Source organism: Ambystoma mexicanum, chromosome 8, assembly GCF_040938575.1.
Source record: "Ambystoma mexicanum isolate Mex_15411 chromosome 8, UKY_AmexF1_1, whole genome shotgun sequence".
NCBI classification, from domain to species: domain Eukaryota; kingdom Metazoa; phylum Chordata; class Amphibia; order Caudata; family Ambystomatidae; genus Ambystoma; species Ambystoma mexicanum.
This window is the reverse complement of record NC_090929.1, coordinates 1722509460-1722529475: the sequence shown is the minus strand read 5'-3', so window position 1 is coordinate 1722529475 and position 20016 is coordinate 1722509460. Positions and strand designations below refer to the sequence as shown.

The 20016-nt window shown below is 46.4% G+C and overlaps 1 protein-coding gene across 1 annotated transcript in view; it reads right to left on the bottom strand.

The window, feature by feature from the left end:
* Nucleotides 1-20016, bottom strand: part of ABRAXAS2 (abraxas 2, BRISC complex subunit) — a 266581-nt gene that overhangs the window by 147934 nt on the left and 98631 nt on the right. The window contains exon 3 of the mRNA XM_069612044.1: nt 19703-19739. Coding sequence (XP_069468145.1) covers nt 19703-19739 — 37 coding nt within the window. The remainder of the gene's footprint in view (nt 1-19702; nt 19740-20016) is intronic.

Genomic DNA, 20016 nt, shown 5'->3' with positions numbered 1-20016 from the left:
ATACAGACATATTGTTACACATGGTTAACCCCTGGACTCAGTGCCAGCTTCGATCCAACAATACAGCGCTATGTCAGGATTTAAGATCAAATCGGTCCAAGCCTGTTCTCCTGCTCTTGAACAAGACCGCAGACCGAAACGTACCCAGATTCGTGCCCCTGAGGGTGGTCAGCCTGGGACCCCTCAGGTATCTGGGGGTCAATGTGACTAGGGATCTGGGAAAGACCAATTTCATCCCACTGATGGACAAACTTGAAGACCTGGAAAAATGGAGCAAGCTCACTCTCCTGACGCCTTAATGCCCGCCAAATGGTCTTCCTTCCTAAAATCCTCTACTTATTCCAGATGTTACCAATCCGGATCCCAGACTCGTTGCCGAGATTCCTCTGGCAGGGGAAAAAAGTCAGGATCCCCATGAGGACCCTTGGCCTTCCCAAGGATGTCCTCGGTCGCACCGAGGCATGGTTCACGGCCAGCTGTCACGAGCTTGGACACTCTCCTCCCTGATCCTCTCCACGCCCAGACCCAACTGTTCCGGTGGTGGTGTAGCCTTGATCTTTCCGGAGTGGATTCCTGCCTCCGTCATTCCTATGAAGGCCTACTCCTCTTTTGAATGTGTTGTCTGTAGTGTCTCTCTCTCTCCTGAGCACTTACCATGGCTACCATCTATCAACCTCCTGGTCAGTTCTCCCTTCCTCTCTGAGTGGGAGTGACCTCTCCTCCTCCCTTCTGGCCTAGACCACTCAACTCCTTGTAGACGTGAAAAACCATTTGGATGCTTCCTGTCCCTCATGAGGAATCTTTTGTTACCTCTGCAACGCTCTTTCTCTCTCTATTCTCCCCCTCTGGCCCTACTCACTCTGCAGGACACACTCTGGATGCGCTCATCTCTTCAGACCTCCCCCTCTCTATCCCTCTAACCACTCCTCTCTCCTGGAGCGATCACTCTCCTTTCCTCCAATCTCACCCTCGCAACCCCTCGGGCCAAGCCAACTCCAATACTTCCACCTACCTTCTCAGTCATCCGACCCATGAAGCGTGTGTCAGTTGAGGCTTTGGCCACCACTTTCTCTCCCCCTCCTCCTCCACCTCAGGCTGACTCACATCCTGATACAGCGCTTTCCACTCTCTACTCCTCTATATCCGATACTCTGGATGTTCTTGCCCCTGTCATGAGGATCCAGTTGAAGCCCAAAGCCAAGTGCAACTCTTGGTTCCACTCTCACCTAGTTAGCCTTAAATGCAAGTGTAGGGTGGCTGAGAGGAAATGGCGGGCTTCTTGTGCATCCTTTGACAAACCGGCCTGCCGCCTGCTCCTAAGGCAATACCGGCTCCTCCCCCACACTAAGAAGAGAGCCCAAATCTAATTCCACTTCTCATCGGCATCTAACAACTCAGCCGAACTCTTTAAAATCTGCAAGGAGCTGGTCAACCCTGCTGCAGTCTCCTCCTCTCCTGTCGCCTCCCAGGCCCTTTGCACGGCCCTGGCCTCTCATTTCATCTATAAAACCTAGGACGTCATGTCCACCCTCTCATCCTCTCCTCCCCCCCATCTCTCTAGGATACCTCTTGCCCCGCTCAGCCGCTTCTCCTCACTCCTCATCTTTTCCTCTGTTCTCCCCGACGAGATTTCCAGACAAGTCTGATCTATGAAAGTCTCGCCAGTCTTTCCCTGTTCATCCAAAACCATCAAGGACCATATTGACACCCTGGCTCCGGCAGACTTTGGTAACCATTCCTTCGCCTCCGCAGCCTTACCCTCCCGCCTGAAGCACTCTTGTGCACCCTCTTTTCAAAAAACCCACAGCCGACCCATCTTGCCTGGCTAACTATCACCCGATTTCTATCACTCCTTTCCTAGGCAAACTCTTGGAAAAGCTGGCTAATCTTCACACCAACTCGTTTTCGTTGTCTCCATGATCATCAGTCTGGCTTCAGAGCTGCCATACGCACAGAAACTGCTCTTCTGAACATCGGTGAAGACCTGCTCTCCTACCTTGACTCTTAACATCCCTTCTGTTCTCATCCTACTCAATCTCTCTTCTGCCTTTGACACTGTCAACATGCCATCCTGCTCAACCATCTCCATGATAACCTGGGTATCACCGAACAGGCCCTGGCCTGGCTGACTTTCTTCTCCCATCGACCCTCCCGGGTCCAACTTGGGTCCTTCCTTTCCTCCATCTCACTCTCAACGTGTGATGTTCCCCAGGGGTCTATCCCCTCTCCCTGATTTTTCAACCAATACCTTGAACCCCTTGCCCACCGCATTGCCCCTCTCTTCTCCAACAGATGACACTGTTCGTTTTTCAGGCTTCCCTCCACTACGTATCGGGAGGATAGCTCAGTGGCAACATGCTCGCCTTGGAAGCAAGATGACACGGAGCAGCACAGGTTCGAGTCCCCGGGTCCACGCTTAGAAACCTCTGGGTATGAAGCACATTATAAATAACCTTTCATATCATATCACCTCTTCTCCCTCGCTCATCTCGACCGTCTGCCTGCCATCCAGGAGTGGTATGCCACCAATGATCTCTGCCTTAATGACAGTAAGACCCAGATTCTCCTCATCGGCACACCTGCACCCTCCTTTGCGGTCACTGTCTGGCCGGCCTTCCTTGGCCCGCTTCCTGCTCCCACTTGTGAGGTAAAGAACCTCAGGGTCATCTTCGACTCCACACTCTCCTTTTCTCCTTACATCTCTGACATGTATAAGTCGTCAAATTACCAACTGCACCTCCACTGAGGTATTCTTCCATTCCTCTCCTTCCCCAGAAGCTCAGTGTCTCTAGAGCGGTGGTTCTCTCTAGGCTGGACTACTGCAACAGCTTCTTTCTAAATCTGCCTGCTTCTTTTCTCCGCCCTCTGCAACTCATCCAGAACAGGACTGCGAGACTTGTCCTTGGCCTCAAGCCCTGGGATCATATCTCTCCAGCCCTAAAATTTCTTCATTGGCTCCCAGTGGCTGCAAGGGTTAGATTCAAGACCCCCTGCATTGTTCACAAGGTAATCTGGGGCTTGGGTCCAAAATACCTTCAACTCTCCCTCTGTAAATACCTTCCCACTCAAGCACTTCGCTCCTCTGCCTCCAACTCCCCCAGGGTAAATCGCTTCTCCAAGGAACGAGTTGGGGGTAGATCTCTTTCCTCGGCCGGGGCCTCCCTCTGCAACATCATCCCTGCCACTCTGAAACTTGAGAACCATCTCTGGTTCCGAAAGCACCTCAAGACTTTCCTCTTCACTTCTGCTTTCGCTCTTCCTCTGCTCTGCTGATCTGTCTGCTTTGGCTCCGTGCAAATGGCTACCATGATTTGGGCCCAGGTCCCTGCCCACCAAGCCACACACTTGCCCTGCCTTCTGGGGACCCTTTCACTTGGGTCTGTATCTGTAACCCTACTGTAAAAGCAAAAGAAAATATCGAAGCTGAGTACCCCAAAAGAAAATACACCAAACAATGACTTATAAAGATTCACAGATCTTCATTCTATAACTGTACAGTTTTACAAAGAAACAAAGTATCAGATAGCTATCTGGCCCTCAGTACATCACAGCGAATACCAGCCCTTTCGGTGTGAGAAGTGAGAGGTACTGGAAGTCTGAATATTCACATCTTTTATACAGTTTCCAATCATAATGTCCAGCCGCTCTGCAGGTTAATAATTCTCGGTCTAGGGTTCGTGCCGAGTTCACCTCTAGTTAGTCCAACTATATGCATGTGGATTATTTCCAGTTTGTACAACAAGTCACAATGGTAACAGTGTACCTTCGGATTTAACATTAAGCCTTAATACACGTCCTATACAATGCAGTTCAACAAATGTCCACGTTTAGTATTTACACAACATTGTATTAGATGTTATGTCCGCGGATCGGACTTGTTGGCGCGAGGAATCCTCAATCTACAGGTCAAATGTAGGACAAGGTCTCATTACATGACCCAAACATTTAGCCTACGGGCAGTTTAGACATTAACCTATGTGAAGGTCAGGACGGCTAGGTTACAAGCAGGAGAACACTGTCCACCATTTTAAAATATAGAGTGACTGAGATGGAAATCAAAATGGCAGGTGGACCTAAAATGGCGGCTAAGTCGATCTAAGGTCAGAACTTTGCAACGCAGATTTCTTCACAGAGCGGCTGGGCTTAGGCCTATACAATAAAGGGGGCACAGTATGATATCCCGTTTAACAAACACTCCTTTTGGCCTAAGCCAAGCGCTAAACTACTTCTAGTTACTTTACGAGTAACTCCACGTCTCAATGTCCATACATCCTGAATCACTATCGGAGATATCAATTGCCATGAGGTCAGATACTGAGATTTCCTTCAGCACAAATTCATTAGAGATTTTCACTGGGGCGTATACCTTGTGCCCTAATGTACCCATCGCTTGGGCACATCATCCTCCTAACATCGAACACATACCAGGAAGACATTGTATACATGTGATAATTCAGCTAAATGAACTTGAAGGACAAAGGAGTATTAGCCAATGAGTAGTTTGTATGGACTAAAAGAGAGCCCAATTCATTTATTAACCATTTTTCATCTTTTATCTCTCGATATACTGAAAAGGATACTTCTTCTCACCGCCTTGGAATCTTCATGGAAGGTTTAATGACTGTAGACAAAACAGGCAAGTTCTTTGTGGTCTTAAAACTTTTTATATTGTTCTTTCTCCTTTACTGTCTATGTTTCTCTCTTGATTCTCTTCCAAGCATCTTCAACACCGGTTCTTCTTCTTTCCTGTTGTCTACTACTCATCTCTGTATTTCCCCTTCTCTTCTCTTATCTTGAAACAACTTGTCAGAAAGAAAAGTCTCTCTCTCTGTTTCTATACTTCTTGTATACGCTTGTGTTTTAAATATCACAGCAGTGCTTCACCAAGGGATCTGAAGCACAAGGTCTTTGTGGTGACTTGTTTTTATCAACTTTCAAGCTCTGCCGTCTTCCTGCTCTCTACAAGAACCTTTTCCTCGAAACTTCTCTTTCTCTCTCTCTCTGTTTCGTTAGCTCTCTGTCCCTTCACTTGTTTCTGGGAAGCCGTTTTCTAACACAGCCTTCGCTCCAGCTGCTCTTCAGACACTCTCGATCATTTGTTTGATCAGTAACGGCCTTTCATGTTTCCCTTAGATTTACATCTATACAAACTACTTTCCCCCTCTCCATTAACGTGACTCAGATGACACACCTCCACATCCTTCACTCGTCTCATGAATACTTTACAGTTTCTGGTGCGGCGTAGTATCCGATTCCTCTTCGCTTCCAACCTCACCAGAGACTTCGGTTCTGCCTCTTTCCTTCGTCACTGCGCAATGGTGCTCCTCCTTCTTCGGGATACTGACAACGATCGTTCTCCTTTCGCTGGCACAGCGCAACAGCGCTACTTCATTATTTCCTTACAACGAGCGACAACGGTCGCTTTATTCTAATTACTTGTAGTCGAGTGCCACGGCACTGCCTTTCCTGCTACACACACGGCGAGCGCAACAGCGCTGCCTTTCCTGCTGCTCACATGGCTACCACGATCATCGTTAACCCTTCAGCCAGACAAATTAGTATCTTAGTCCGCGCAACGGCGTAGACTTAACATTTCAATCCACTTCACACGTTGTCAGCTGTTCGCCTCAGTAAGCCCAGCTGAAACCGTTGGGCTCGACCTCATGCTAGTCAGCCCTGGTTTCCTAGGATACCCAAAATACAGATCTCATTAGAGGAAAGTCCATACAGGTATTACTACCTGCATCTATATCCATGCTTTAATAGGGCTTCCCCACTGTACAGAACATGTGTAGAAGCACGAACAACCCAGCACCTTGTCACAATACATCAGCAAAGAAACAACAAAATACCTAAAATAATCAGCAAGACCAAAAGTAGCTTCCATCCCCAAGATCGTAGGAGGTCCCAGAACCAAGCACTAAGATCCCATTTTCCCTCGGGAACATGCACTTCTGAACTGAGAACATGCAGATTTTGAATCGCCCTAAAGATAGTTGGGGAGGAATCTGGCACGAAAACGCAGCAAGAGGACCCCACTAATTTACATACCCCACCATGTTCAGCCAGGATGACATCTAATGCCATCCGGTTCTGAAGTGCCATTAACCTTATTGCTTTCTGGATCCAACGTCATATTATGGAGTATGTCAGTGGTCCGGTTGATGGTCCTCTCCAGTACTCTCGCTAGTCTCCTGATATCTTCTGAGTTCAATATTTGCCCCCAAAATGGCACAAAGGATTTAGCTACATCGCCCAGAACTTGTGCTGAAGTATCGCCTTCTCATCCCGCCGTGGACGAGCCTTTGAAATTTCTACAGTGCTAGCGATGAATACCCCAGGTTACAGAACCCCTAAATAACAAGTTCCCTGCCAATCCCTGGGTAACTATGGAAATGCTATATTACCGCAAACAAAGTAGACAAGTTCGCCTACATACAAAGGTCTGTCCTCACTAGTTAAATTCGCAACGTTGGCGCAACCCTTAAAATCACCCATTGACTGAGTACCGTTCCTCCGTATGCAGAAAGAAACTGAATCGGGCTGTGGTTGACAGTATAAGAAGATGGTGTGGCATCCCTATTGCCTATAGGAGCCATCTTGAAAGATCATAGATTGAAAGGACGGGACAGTCTGTCAGAAGGCCTAATAAAAGCAACATTTGGCTTGCTCCTATTCGCAAAGAGTGAGCATCCCAGGGGCATTAGAACACGTTTTTCAAAATCATTTAAATTAGTCCCATCGAAGTTCCCCGAGCTGCTATCATTCCATCGTCCAAAGAAAGGTGCTCTAAGAGAAGCATAACAAGCAGTTGTTACAGGATGAATATACCAACCCAGCCCCTTCTCCCCGTGTTGCGGTAAATGCGAACAAACCCAACAATTGGATCTATTAAAAATGGCATGTGTAGCATTCATAATGAGTAATAGAGTGTTGTTGTGGTAGCTCTGTCTGTGATGAGTCTCTAGGAGATAAAGTATGCAGATGCACAAATGGAGTAGAAACCGTGGGTTCAGTGGGTAACATTTTCAAACAAATGCACTTCTTCCAGATACCAGAATCCTAAAGCAATGACTATTGTAAAACCAGTTCACATTATCACTAAACAATACGTTTTCGGGGCCCACACATTCGAGTGTTCGTTTTCGTGGCTGGTCAGACAGTCTCTTATCTGTTCAGTACGAGTGGGAGCGGTTGCAGGCATTGTTCTTCAAACGATTTGCACCAATGTTTTTTTGCTGGCGACCTCAGGCCGAGCGTCGTCTTAGTCCTTTCATAAACCCTAGCCAACAGAATCCCCTTATATACAAATCATCGGGCCAAAAAGGCAAGCCCTCTGATTTTCTTCAATGGCACAGCCGAACCGTGCAGTAGGTCAATTTCCTCGGACGCAGATCGTACCTTGTGCTTCTGGTACTGAATGATCTGTGAACAACGTGTCGTCACTTCCAGATGGAAGCGACGAATCAAAAGCAGGATCTGATGCAAGATCCGGAACAAATTTTATAGACGGAACTGTTGGAGAGTGTGGAGGTGAAATGGCTGTTTCCCCAGGCCCCACGGGCTCAGGGAGAGTCTCCAACGCACTCTCGATGCCGTTTACTGCTTCGTGATTGTTGGTTGCAGTACTGGTAAGGGGTTCTGCATCTTCTGTAGCGTGTGGCACAGGGTATAGAATTCTCTTGATATGCGACGCGTGGATCCAGTGCTTCTTGCCTGCTACCCGCAACGCCGTCTTTGTGACCAGGAGGACCTGATAGGGGCCCTGCCAACGAGGTACGTGGCAAGAAGACCGCTCAAATGCCTTTGTGAGGACCCAGTCTGCCGGCCGTATGCTGTGACCGGGGCCCTCGAACCTTACAGGTAAAGCCTCTCGCACCTGGTGATAAATCAAATACAGATTTTTAGTTAACTGGCCACAATAATCAGAAAGAAGTACATTTTCAACCTTGCGCAAAGAACAGGGCTTTGGGACATTCCAAATGTTAGCTGGCCTACCCATGACCACCTCAAAGGGAGAGAGCCCAGTCTTAGTTTGAGGGGTCGTCCTCATGGACAATAATACGATCGGTAAGGCGTCCGGCCATTTTAATTTGGTGCCGGCACACGTCTTAGCGAGCTTATTCTTGATGATGCCGTTGTGTCTTTCTACTAATCCAGCACTCTGTGCATGACTGGCCAAATTGAACCGTTTATCGATCTGTAATCCCACGCATATCTGCAAATTACAGCAGCGATAAAATGTGGACCATTGTCCGACCAGATGACTCTTGGCAAACCAAATCTTGCAAAATATTCCTTCAGCATGGTCTTTGCCGTGGTCATGGCTGTGGCATCTTTGACAGGGAAAGCTTCAGCCCATTTGCTAAAGGCACAGATGACAACTAATCTATACGTGAAGTTATGACAATGCTCCATTTCAACCAAGTCAAATGTGCCCTTTCCCACATTGTGCTGCAAACAAATCATACACCCCTGAACGAAACGTTCAGCTACTTTAGGAATTTTGTCATTTATCCACACATTTTGCAACATTTTGGTGACATTACGAGCACAAATATGGGTAGGACCATGAGCCATAACAACCGTCATCATAATATATGCGTCGGGCAATAACCACTTCCCTTCAACTTTGTCCACCCAACATTCGTCATCATCCAATTTTCCCAAACCCTCAGCCCATTTCTTAGATTCCTCTAACGTGGCATTGGCTTGCATATTCTTTACGGAGTAAATACCCTCATCCAAAGTACAGGCATGTGTGGCTTCACTTGAAGTATACATTTCTGAAGAAAGATCAGTGGCAGTCTGGCTATCTGGTCAGCGAAAGCCTGTTCCCTTTTCCTAGATTATCTACGATCTTCAGATGCGCTGCGCATTTCATAATGGCTAGCTGAGCAGGGAGTGCAAGTGTTGAGAGTAACCGTACTATCAAGGAGCCATGCTGGATTTTAGTGCCATGTGAGGTCAAGAACCCTCTTTCTGCCCAAAGTCTGCCGAAGTTGTGAACCACCCCAAAGGCATACTGGCTGTCAGTATATATGTTTACGGTAAGCCCTTCGAAAAGTTCACATGCTCGGGTCAATGCTATAATCTCTGCGGCCTGCGCAGAGTTATGCGTGATTCTTTTGGTCTCCACGACCGTGCTCAATGTGGTGATTGCATAAGCAGCTGTGGATGTACCATCAGGGAGTTTGAAACAGGAGCCATCACAAAACAGCTCCCCTTGTGGATTATTCAAAGGAATGTCTTTTAAATCGATTCTGCCTTTGGTCTCTTGCTCTGTGTTGTAAAGGCAGTCATGTGACTCTTCGTCACTGCAAGCAGTACCTTGCAGGAAACGTAAAAGTTCAGCCGGATTAAGAACACAACACCTCTTGACTTGGATGTGCGGTGCAAACAAGATAAATTTGTATCTCAATCGTGCGGAGGTAAGGTGTTGCGTTTGTGTTCTGTTTAATAGAACATCTACAGAGTGAGGTACCATCAGGGTTAAAGCATGGCCTAGGACCATTCCCTCGCTCTGTTTTACGGACGCGAAAGCTCTCAAACATCTTGGCAAAGAGCATGCAACAGGATCAAAGGCGGAAGAAAAGTAGCCGCACAGCCTATTCTTCCCTCCATGTTCCTGCGTTAACACAACCAAAGCACATCCATCACATTCATGCACATACAACACAAAGGCCTTTTCATAGTTTGGTGTGCCCAAAACTGGTCCCGAGCACAATGCAGTCATGAGCAGATCAAATGCTTGCTGATGTTCCAAGTTCCACAGCAATGGCGAAGAAATGCCCTTCTTTGTCAAAGCCAACATTGGTTTAATCACTAAGGAGAAATTCGGGATCCACTGCCTACAGTAAGAATCCATTCCTATCAAGGCTCTAACTTCTTTATGTGTATTTGGGACAGACATGCCAAAAATTATTTGTATCCGTTCAGGCGACAACCTTCTTCCCTCCTTTGACAGAAGATAGCCTAAATAGGCGACCTCCTGTCGACAATATTAAAAAATTTTAAGCGTAGCTTTGTGTCCATGTTGTGCTAGGTGGATAAGCAATAACATGGTGCCCTCCTTACCTAGCGCGCTCTGAGTCAGCAGCTAAGAGCAAGTCGTCGACATATTGAAGCAACGTACAAGTAGAGGGCAACTCAAGGGTAACAAGCTGCTCTTTCAAAGCCCTACTGTAGATGCTAGGACGTTCTGTGTAACCTTGCGGTGCACGAGTAACATCAGGCACAATGGGAAATTGTGGAGCAACGATCTTATTAATGGCACGTAAATCAATAATGGAAGGGAATTGCATTAGCGCCTTTTTTGTACACGGGCAAAATCGGACTATTGCACAAACTACCTGCAATTTCCTCAATAACCCCTCAATGCACAAAATCGGAGACGATGCATTTCAAAGCTTGCTCACCATCGACCGAAATCTTCTACTGGGAATATGTGGCAACTTAACTCCATGTTTAAAAATAATCTTAACGGACTCAATTTGCAAAACACCAACATCATTGTCATCAATTGCCCACAAACACTCCGGAACATCACTAAATTCCGGCGGCAAAGATCTAGTCAAGAATTGAGAGACAAAGTTGCTGTGGTGAAATCGTCAAACACACTATCAGAAGAACAATGAATTACTGCATTTAATTCGACCCCCAACAAATTCTCTCCACAATTCGTGGTCAAAAGGAATGGACAGTGGTCCGTAAATGGACCCAAAGAAATAGGTACCAGCGAAGAAACCGGACAGACGACTGGTGTGCCAGAAAACCGTACAGAAACATTGGTTTGCCCCGACAGTGGAATGTTTGGAACCCGTGAATGATCAATTGAACACTTCCGTGCCCCTTTAAATAGATGTTTCCTATTTCCCACTAACATTTCAACATAGGGACCTTTCTGATTAACGGGAATAGGCGTTGGTTCCAAACCCTGCTTCGGGCAATCCTAGCGAAACAGAATGGCGTCGAAAGGAAGTTCTTCAGAGAGGTAAGCAGCAGAAGATGATCAAAATGTTTCTATTGTCTACACTTGGTGCCCGATTGTCCTGCGAAAAAGGTTGCTGTGAATCCTGTGAAAACTGACCTCTACCAGGACCCACTACCCGTGAACAGCACCTGGATGATCTAGCCATACTCCCAAATGCGTTATTCGACCTCTGCTGGAGGATCGGGCACGCCAATGACCCTCTTGTCTGCAATAAGCACACTGGTTTATGTTTACAGGACCCAATGGCGCATTTCCCTGTGGAACGTACTGACCTCTATATTGCGAATTACCCTCTAACAATTTGCTGCAACAGTACTTTAAGTCACCTTTTCTCTTTTCCACTCTTTCTTTTTCGCTATTAACCCGATTCTCATAGTACTGAGCCATATGCAGTACTTCCGACTGAGACTTTGCTTGCCAAGCGCTCTTGGAGGACATGATTTGCGACTGGATGTCAGGCAGCAACCCACGCACAAATTTGTCCACGAATAGTCGTTTCCCAGACTCTGTGCTTAAGTGTTGCCCACTGTAATCTGAAAATACTTGTTTGAACCGGTTAAAGAACTCAATAGCACCCTCAGATTTCCCTTGGACACAGGCCGTATCAGGTCCCAGTGCCGAAATCCTGCAGGAGCAGACGTAAGCCCACCCAATCCTCCAATCCAGTCTACCCAACAGTCAAATAGACAACTGCTAGATTGACCAAATCAGGGAAAGGGGGAAGTGGAGAAAACAACAAATGGTCAGGAATCCTCAGGTCTCCTTATTCCTTGGAACACTGGATAACCTGCAAATAACACATCTCTGATTAACATTCAAACATTCTTCTACGTAGAAATTATTTATTTTCCCATTTTAATACCACCAATTACCGGACTACCTCTGCCTTTTGCTTAGAGGCTTATTGGTACTTCTCAAATTGCTGCCACTTGTAATTGTTCACACTGCTGGGTTGTTGAGCTTTGAATAGTGACCTTTTCTTCTCACCCTCTGAGAGATTATTCAAGTACCAATAAATAGTCTTTATGCAGTATTTCTTTTGTAAAACTTGGAATTCTTTCTCTGCTCTCTTAAACACTACAAAACCCTAGACCTTGTTAACTTGTTTCTGACTAATATCTTATGACTTCTGTTAAATTAAGTAAAGTCTGTATTCACTTGCTGGTTTGCGTTTGCATATTTCCACTTGCAAGTCCTTTAACTTTCACTCTGTCCTTTGAATAACTATTAACATACAGGCGTGTACCTTTTGCAAAACTCGCCGCTAAAGAAAAATGCCTCTTAAACAGCTTCCGCGCGCACGTATCTTCTAAGGACTGGCCGCCAAATAAAAGCTTCAGACAACTTTTCCTTTACCGCGCTTAAAACAGTCTCACCGCGGCCGTATAATAGCTTACTTCTTACACGTAGCAGCGTCCGAAATTAAACTACGCCACTCCTTCTACTGGCTTCTTCCGACGCTATTCCTAATACGTACGCCGGCACGCAAGACACGCTTCTAGGTGCTTTCCTCATACGAGAGGAAAACTCAAAACCGAAACGCTCTCATGCAAACGTTCACGCGCAACTTCAGCAACTGATGTAGATACACGCGCACATTGTTTTACTATGCGAATTAACAAGTAATAAACAACTTTCATCTTAACTGTCAAAAATAATGTATTTTACTTTTGAGTTACTAATATTTACACTGTACATGGAGACTTGCAATCAGTTTTCTTATAGTTGTTAAAACATTTCCATCTTCGAACATACCCTTGATCTACTTTCTCCGTCACTTATCTGAAGTAGTTTCTGACTCAAGTTGTAGATTTTCTTTAAGGAGATGTATTTTCTTTTCTCTGGTATCTTGTCTTTACTGTGGAGCTCTTGAACGCTGTGACCATTCCTGAGCTGATCTTGATGAAAGGCGGTTTAGAACCTCTCCAGAGGTTCCAAACCACATCACAATAGACACTGGCCAATCACTGCTGAACAGGAAGTCCTCCATCATTTGTTGGAACAATAGTTGCTGGCTGAATAGATGAGATTATGGAAATACTTTTTCAATGCAAATTACCCTCCTTAACCACTACTACACTCTTGACTAATTATGATGCCTAACCTGACATCTTCTGTTGCCCAGGGACCTGACAGGCCGTAAGCTTGTCCCAAATAATCCTTCTCTCAGGAATTATAGTTTTCAATTTTGTGACTATTCTATCAGGCAGAGTTAGTATTACCTGTGGTGGTCTCTCGCCAGCTGGCCTTTCTCCATCGAGTCTAGCCATAGTATCCCATGAATCTCCTAACCCTGGTACATCATCCACAGTCCTAATTGGCTTCCACAAGTCAACAGGCAGGAGTACGGGAAATAAATCAATATCACTTAAGGTGAATATTGATGATTGCAAGACGGACTCTATTTCTTTGTAGAACCCCGTCGGATTCTTCCTAATATCAGGAATAGATTGTTTTATGGTGTTCACTTCCTGACTCGAGAACGGGACGTGAACCAACTGCGACACATAATGTGCAGGGATATCCTGGGCAGGTGTATCTGCTGCAGCATCAGCGGGAATCTCTACTTAGGAACCTCTCTCATAGGCAACTGAGAAGTAGGCAACTCTGAATGCTTACTAAGTAACAGAGCTAAATGGAGCGCTAAAGCAGCTGAAGGAGTGTCAAACGAAAAAGCCCTCTTATAAATACTCAATAACTCTGCGGGACAACAAATCTTTCTTTTTACGCATTCATCCTGCAGGAACTCTACCATTACCTGTATCACTTTCCTCTGCATTTCTGGCGTATACTGACTATACGTATCATATACCTCAACGGGAGTTATGTACGTGTCTGAGATCTACCTAATCGCATCCTTCGTACCAATTCGCGTTTCCTCATTTATCGATTTACGACAAGGAAAGAACCGTGTCTGTACTAACATAGCGTCCAAACTATCACCATCTACATCTTCATGCTTTAACCTTTCCAACTCCCTTCTATACCCAAAAGCCCTCTCGACATGCTCTTGTACTTTCTCTGCAGTATCTCTACAGAATGCTAAAGTATTCAGATCCTTTAACCCTTATGGGAGATCTATACCATTTAGCCTGTTCCACATTACACAAATGAATTCCTAATCCCTCAAAAATGTTTTTCTCAGGAAAATTGTCTAAATTACAAAGTGTGGCAAGAACATCAGCTTGTTCACCCCGCTCCATGCAATGTTTAGCCTATGCAGTCAACTCATGCTTTTTCTCTGAAGACACAGTATTACGAGTTACAACCCTCGATCCCGATCTACTACAAGAGGTGTAGGACCACTTGGAAGAGGGAGAGTGGGCAAATTTTGAACATCCGGAAACAAAGGTACTATCACTGGCGCGGAAGGCAAGGCCACCAGACCCGTAACAGCAGGCAAAGATGAAGGAACAGGTGGAGGAGTGACTAAAGAGGAGGAACAATAGCTGGAGGAAGAGGAACATTAAGAGGAGCAATAGGAAGAGCAGGAGGAACAACGGGAGGATGAACGACAGCAGGAAGAGGAACATACGGAGGTGGCGCAGTGGCACCAGGCCTTCATTCATTCAGAAGTTTGTCAATAAGTTCATCAGATACATGAGTCTTTAGAAGGATAGATTTTCTGAATACCGAGTGAAAAAGCCCCAACCATATTCCTAACTGACTCAGACTGTTTATTCTGGTCATATAACAACGCTTTTTCGGCATTCGTCATATGACGGCGCGCATGCTTTTCTCTACTCTTAAGCTGCTGCATAGCTTCTTTCTTCCAATTCTGTAATACATCGAATGCTGCAGGTCTAGCCTTTTTCTTCAATAATATGGATTCTAAAAATTCAATACAAGGAATTTCAAAACTACCATTGATTGGCCACTGAAGTTCAGAAGCATGTCCAGTTTGTCTGTGCCAAATATCATTAAATACTATACTACCAATGCCGTGCTTACAGTACATAGTACACGCCGGCGACCCCTCCATTGGCGCCGGTCGGCCAAATTCCAAAGATTGTCTATCACTGCGGAATAACGCCCTGAAGCAGACAGACAATTTCCCAGGCATATCAGAATACTGGCATTACCTGGTCAATAATTGTACTCGTGAGTGCAATACGCCAAAACAAATTATCAGGATACTTAAGAATCGGGTCACGACTCACCTGATCAAATCCTAAGGAGGTCCGATCGGATTACAAAATTCTAACTGAGGTCCCACGTGGTTGGTGATTTCGGCAAATCTGCCCGCCTCAATATATGGACCCTCGTCAAGATGCCGACTCGGACCGCATGCTCACCGTCCAGGGATCGAGTCGTGCAGCGCTGCTGAGTGTCGCGTCTCATCCAAGAAAGGGGCCCCCTTTTACACCGTCCGATCCTGGTCCGATAGCCGCGTCAACCTTCAACGAGCTGGCATCAATCTTGAGGGTCCCTATTCGGGCGCCATCAGTAAAAGCAAAAGAAAATATCGAGGCTGAGTACCCCAAAAGGAAATACATCAAACACAAGCTTATAAAGATTCACAGATCTTTATTCTATAACTGTACAGTTTTACAAAGAAACAAAGTATCAGATAGCTATCTGACCCCAAGTACATCACAGCGAATACCAGCCCTTTCGGTGTGAGAAGTGAGAGGTACTGGACGTCTGAATATTCACATCTTTTATACAGTTTCCAATCGTAATGTCCAGCCCCTCGGCAGGTTAATAATTCTCGGTCTAGGGTTCGTGTCGAATTCACTGCTAGTTAGTCCATCTATATGCATGTGGATTATATCCAGTTTGTACAACAACAAGTCACAGTGGTAACAGTGTATCTTCGGATTTAACATTAAGCCTTAGTACACGTCCTATACAATTCAGTTCAACAAATGTCCACGTTTAGTATTTACACAACATTGTATTTGATGTATCTCCGCGGATCAGACTTGTTGGCGCAAGTAATCCTCAATCTACAGGTCAAATGTATTTGTATTTTGTATTTATTGATTTATAAAGCGCTTTACACCAAGGCGCTGTACAGTGGAACAACTTAATACATAAAAACAATTGATATAACGGTGGAAGCAAAATTACAATATGAATCATTCGACAAAACAGTGAAAAGAGCAATTAACTGAAGGGGAAAGGGGGAATAGAGGAGTGGGACTGGGTGGGGGGGTGATTAGTTGGAGGAGGGAAAGGGAAGGGAGAGAGAGAGGGGAGGTGGGAGAGGGGAGGGAGATAGTCAAGGGGAAAGAATAAGGAGGGAGTGATGCAGAGGGAGGAAGAGGGTTTCAAGGAGGAGAGTGGAGGAGGAGAGATTTAAGGGAAGTGCAGAATGAGGAGAAGTTCGCGGTGGAGCGGATTGCGAGAGGAAGGGAGTTCCAGTGCAGAGGCGCTAGGAGATGGGAGGAGGCACAGGGGGATGGAGGTACAGTGAGAAGGAAATGGTCAGCGGATAATAGGGAACGGGAGGGGGAGTAGAAAGGGAGGAGAGATAAGGGGGAGCGAGACCATGGAGGGGTTTGAAGACAAGGCAGAGAAAGTGAAATTTAAGTTGGGAGTGAAATGGTAGCCAGCCAAGGTAAGAGAGCGAAGTAGAGATGGAGTCACGGGAGGTAAGGGGACATAGGGTACGAACAGCAGAGTGGTAGATGGATTTAAGGGGGCAAGATGAGATATAGGTAGTCCAAAGTGTAGGAAAGAGGCGGGAGGAGATTAAGAGTTTGGTAGCATGGAATGTAGGACAGGGTCTCATTACATGAACCAAACATTTAACCTACGGGCAGTTTAGACATTAACCTATGTGAAGGTCAGGACGGCTAGGTTACAAGCAGGAGAACACTGTCCACCATTTTAGAACACAGAGTGACTTTCAGATGGAAATCAAAATGGCGGATGGACCTAAAATGGCGGCTAAGTCGATCTAAGGTCAGAACTTCGCAACGCGGATTTCTTTGCAGAGCGACTGGGCTTGGGCGAATATATACAATAAAGGAGGCACAATATGAAATCCCGTTTAACACTACAGTCCCCCTACCTGCACTTGTCTGACACCCCTTCCACCTCTACCTCCTCCCTTGCACTTTTACCCCATCCCTCTCCCCTAGACTTGCGCGTACTCAATGTCACAGGGCCTAGTAAGATCGTTGTTTTGGTCTTCCCCTGTTCTCCTCCCTTGCCTTGTCGCGCTATGAAGCGCGTGTGTATAAGCGCGATAGAAATACATTATCATATCATATCATCAGGAGAAAGGAGGTGGGGGCCTTTCTTACCTGAAGCTTTACTATAATGCCACTCAAATCAGAGTGCTTTCTCCTTCTCCAACTTAAGGGGGCACTGACAAGGGAGGGCTAGAGGGAACAAATCCAGAGGGACCTCACCCCTTCGAGAGACTCCTAGACACTAGGATGGAGGGGAGGGGGCTGATCTCACCCAAGTACAGAGCCCTTGTGGAGGCAAGCGAGGGGTCCACTGTGAAGCTAAGGAAGCGATGGGAGAGAGACCTGGGGGGGGGGTGTTGGACCAACTTCATTGGGACAAAGTCTGCAGGGGCACCTTGCGGACCTCAATATCCTGCCAATATAAACTCGCAATTAAGCTCCTGCACAGGTGGCAATCCAACCCGGTTAGACTTTCCAAGATGTACAAAATGTCAGCCCTCTGTGGTGGCAAGAATATGGGATTAGGGCACACTACTGGCACATGTGGCGGGGGTGTCCAAGGGCCAAGGTGTTCTGGGATGATATCCTGGGTTGGATCAAGGAGCTCGAGGGCATAGCCAGAGTGAAAGCCCCATTGCTGGTCTTGTTCGGGATAGAAGGTGGGTGGAGAGTGCTCCAGACCCCCCGATGGCGGCGGGCCTGCTGCTTGCAGCCGGGCATGTCTGGCGATCCAATGGAAGAACCTGCACACCCCAAGTAAAAAGGAGTGGATCAGTGTGGCCAAAAATATGTATGTGATGGAACAAATTATGGCGGGGCTCCACGGGGTTGGTGGATCTCTCGAGATGGACTGGGTGGAATTTGTGCATATGTATGTATCACCCAGATTAGAATGAGCCAATGAGCTTCTGGTAAATTGGACGGGGGTGAAGGGAGCCCCACCGTGGGAATACTATCCCCATGGGGAGATGTAAATGGTCAAAAGGCGTAAAGGGACTCTTATAACAGGATTCTGCATTGATGCAACATGCTAAGTAGACTAGATGTGAATGAGCCATAGTTTGGGGAGGAGTGGGGGTTTAGGTTTAAGGTTTGATGGTTGTTACTGGTGGCGGATGGACTTCGAGGTATTAGAGATTGCTTAATGTTCATTTTATTACCTCTGTTGCCTCAATGGGGGCTGTATGGTTGAACTGCTCTCGCAAAAATGCCAATAAAGTTTAATTTGGAAAAAAGAAAAAGAGGCAAACTCCAAGGGCAACCAAGCAACAATAGGCAGTATGTGCCAAATTTTGTCAAAGTGGATCAAATTTAAAATACACTATGGCGAGTCTTAAAAATGAAACCCATAAAAAAAAAAAAAGCAAACCGTTCCCACTCACTGAGGTATAGGGAAAAATAATCCACCAATAAAGCAAAAAGTTCTGGAGTCGACACAAGTCAGGAAGATTTATCATTGCTTTGAAAATCTTACCCAACATCTCCCTCCTGCGGAAAGTTAAGCCCGACCTCCCCCTCTGGACATCTTTAGATCCACATTTCAAGCACTGGTCCTATCCCACCTGGTCAAGTGCACTCCTAGAATGTCTCCCGTCGTCCTCCCTTGTTCCCCTGAGAAGTGTCCTAAACTCGGCTGCACGCCCGCCTCATCAATGGTCCAACGCAGATAGGACCACATCATCCCAGCCCTCATCGACCTTCACTGGCTCCCACTGCAAGCACAAATCACCTTCAAGTCTTGCTGCATCATCTATAAGGCTGTCACCTTCAAGTTAGTCAGCTACCTTGCGGATAAACTCAGCATCTCTGGTGGACAGCGCACCACCAGAAGCCAGGACACGTGCAGGCTTGAAATTCGCCACTGCAAAAAGGAAAAGAACAGAAAACAAGCCTTCTCTGACTACGCCCCAAGGCGATGGATTCGCCTCCCTGTCTGCATCAGCCTCGCCCCCACGATCCTACAATTCAGAAAAGAACTCAAGACCCACCTATTGAAGGAGTCTCTCCTCAACACCTAGTCCATCACGTTGCCCCTGCACCACCCGACTCGCTAGACACCGTCCAGCCCTCTCCTCCGCGCCACCCGTTACAGCTGTAGCGCTCCTCTGTATCCTACCACCTGCTGTATACCGGTTCTGTTACCTTTGAAGAGTGCTCTGATATGCCTCTTTACTGTTGTATACCCCTGTAAAGCACTCTGTTGCTTCTTGAAGTAGGTCCGCGCTCAATAAATACCATCGTAATAATGATGCCAATGCTCCGCTGGGCCAAAGGCACAGAATTTCAATGATTATCCATCCGAGCCAACGGTGCAGGAATATGGCCATTCCCAGGTGATGTAAGGCTTTCTCTTACCTTGTCTGGGAAGGGCAAAGGTTGAATTACATTTCTTTACATTTGGAGAGGAAACAGACATTCATCTTCTCGTTTGTGCTACTTTGCCCACCATAGCAAAGGCCGTCAGCAAGGCCTCAGAGAGAGGGTAGGCAGCACAATGTCCCAGTTTCTTTTTAGGACCCAACCCCAAAGCAAGGATACAAATATAAAAGCACAAGGTGTGACTCACCTGAAGAGCTTGGAGCAGGGTTCGTGGTTATGGATTTCTGCAATGAAGAAAATAAAAAGGATGTTGTCACTATGGGAGGGGATCCAAGTATGGGGCAATGAAGCAGATGGAAATAAAATCACTATTAACGGACCAACGGATTAATGTAATTGTGCATCACCCATACGTCAGTTCTAGGAGGGCGACACTACCAGGGGCAGCAAATGGAACAGTTAGGGGTCAGGAGGCGATGTAAGATCAGCTGTGGGGGCATGAAGTCTACACCACCCGCAGTCGACACACAGTGAACACAAATCCAGAACCATCACAAGCTT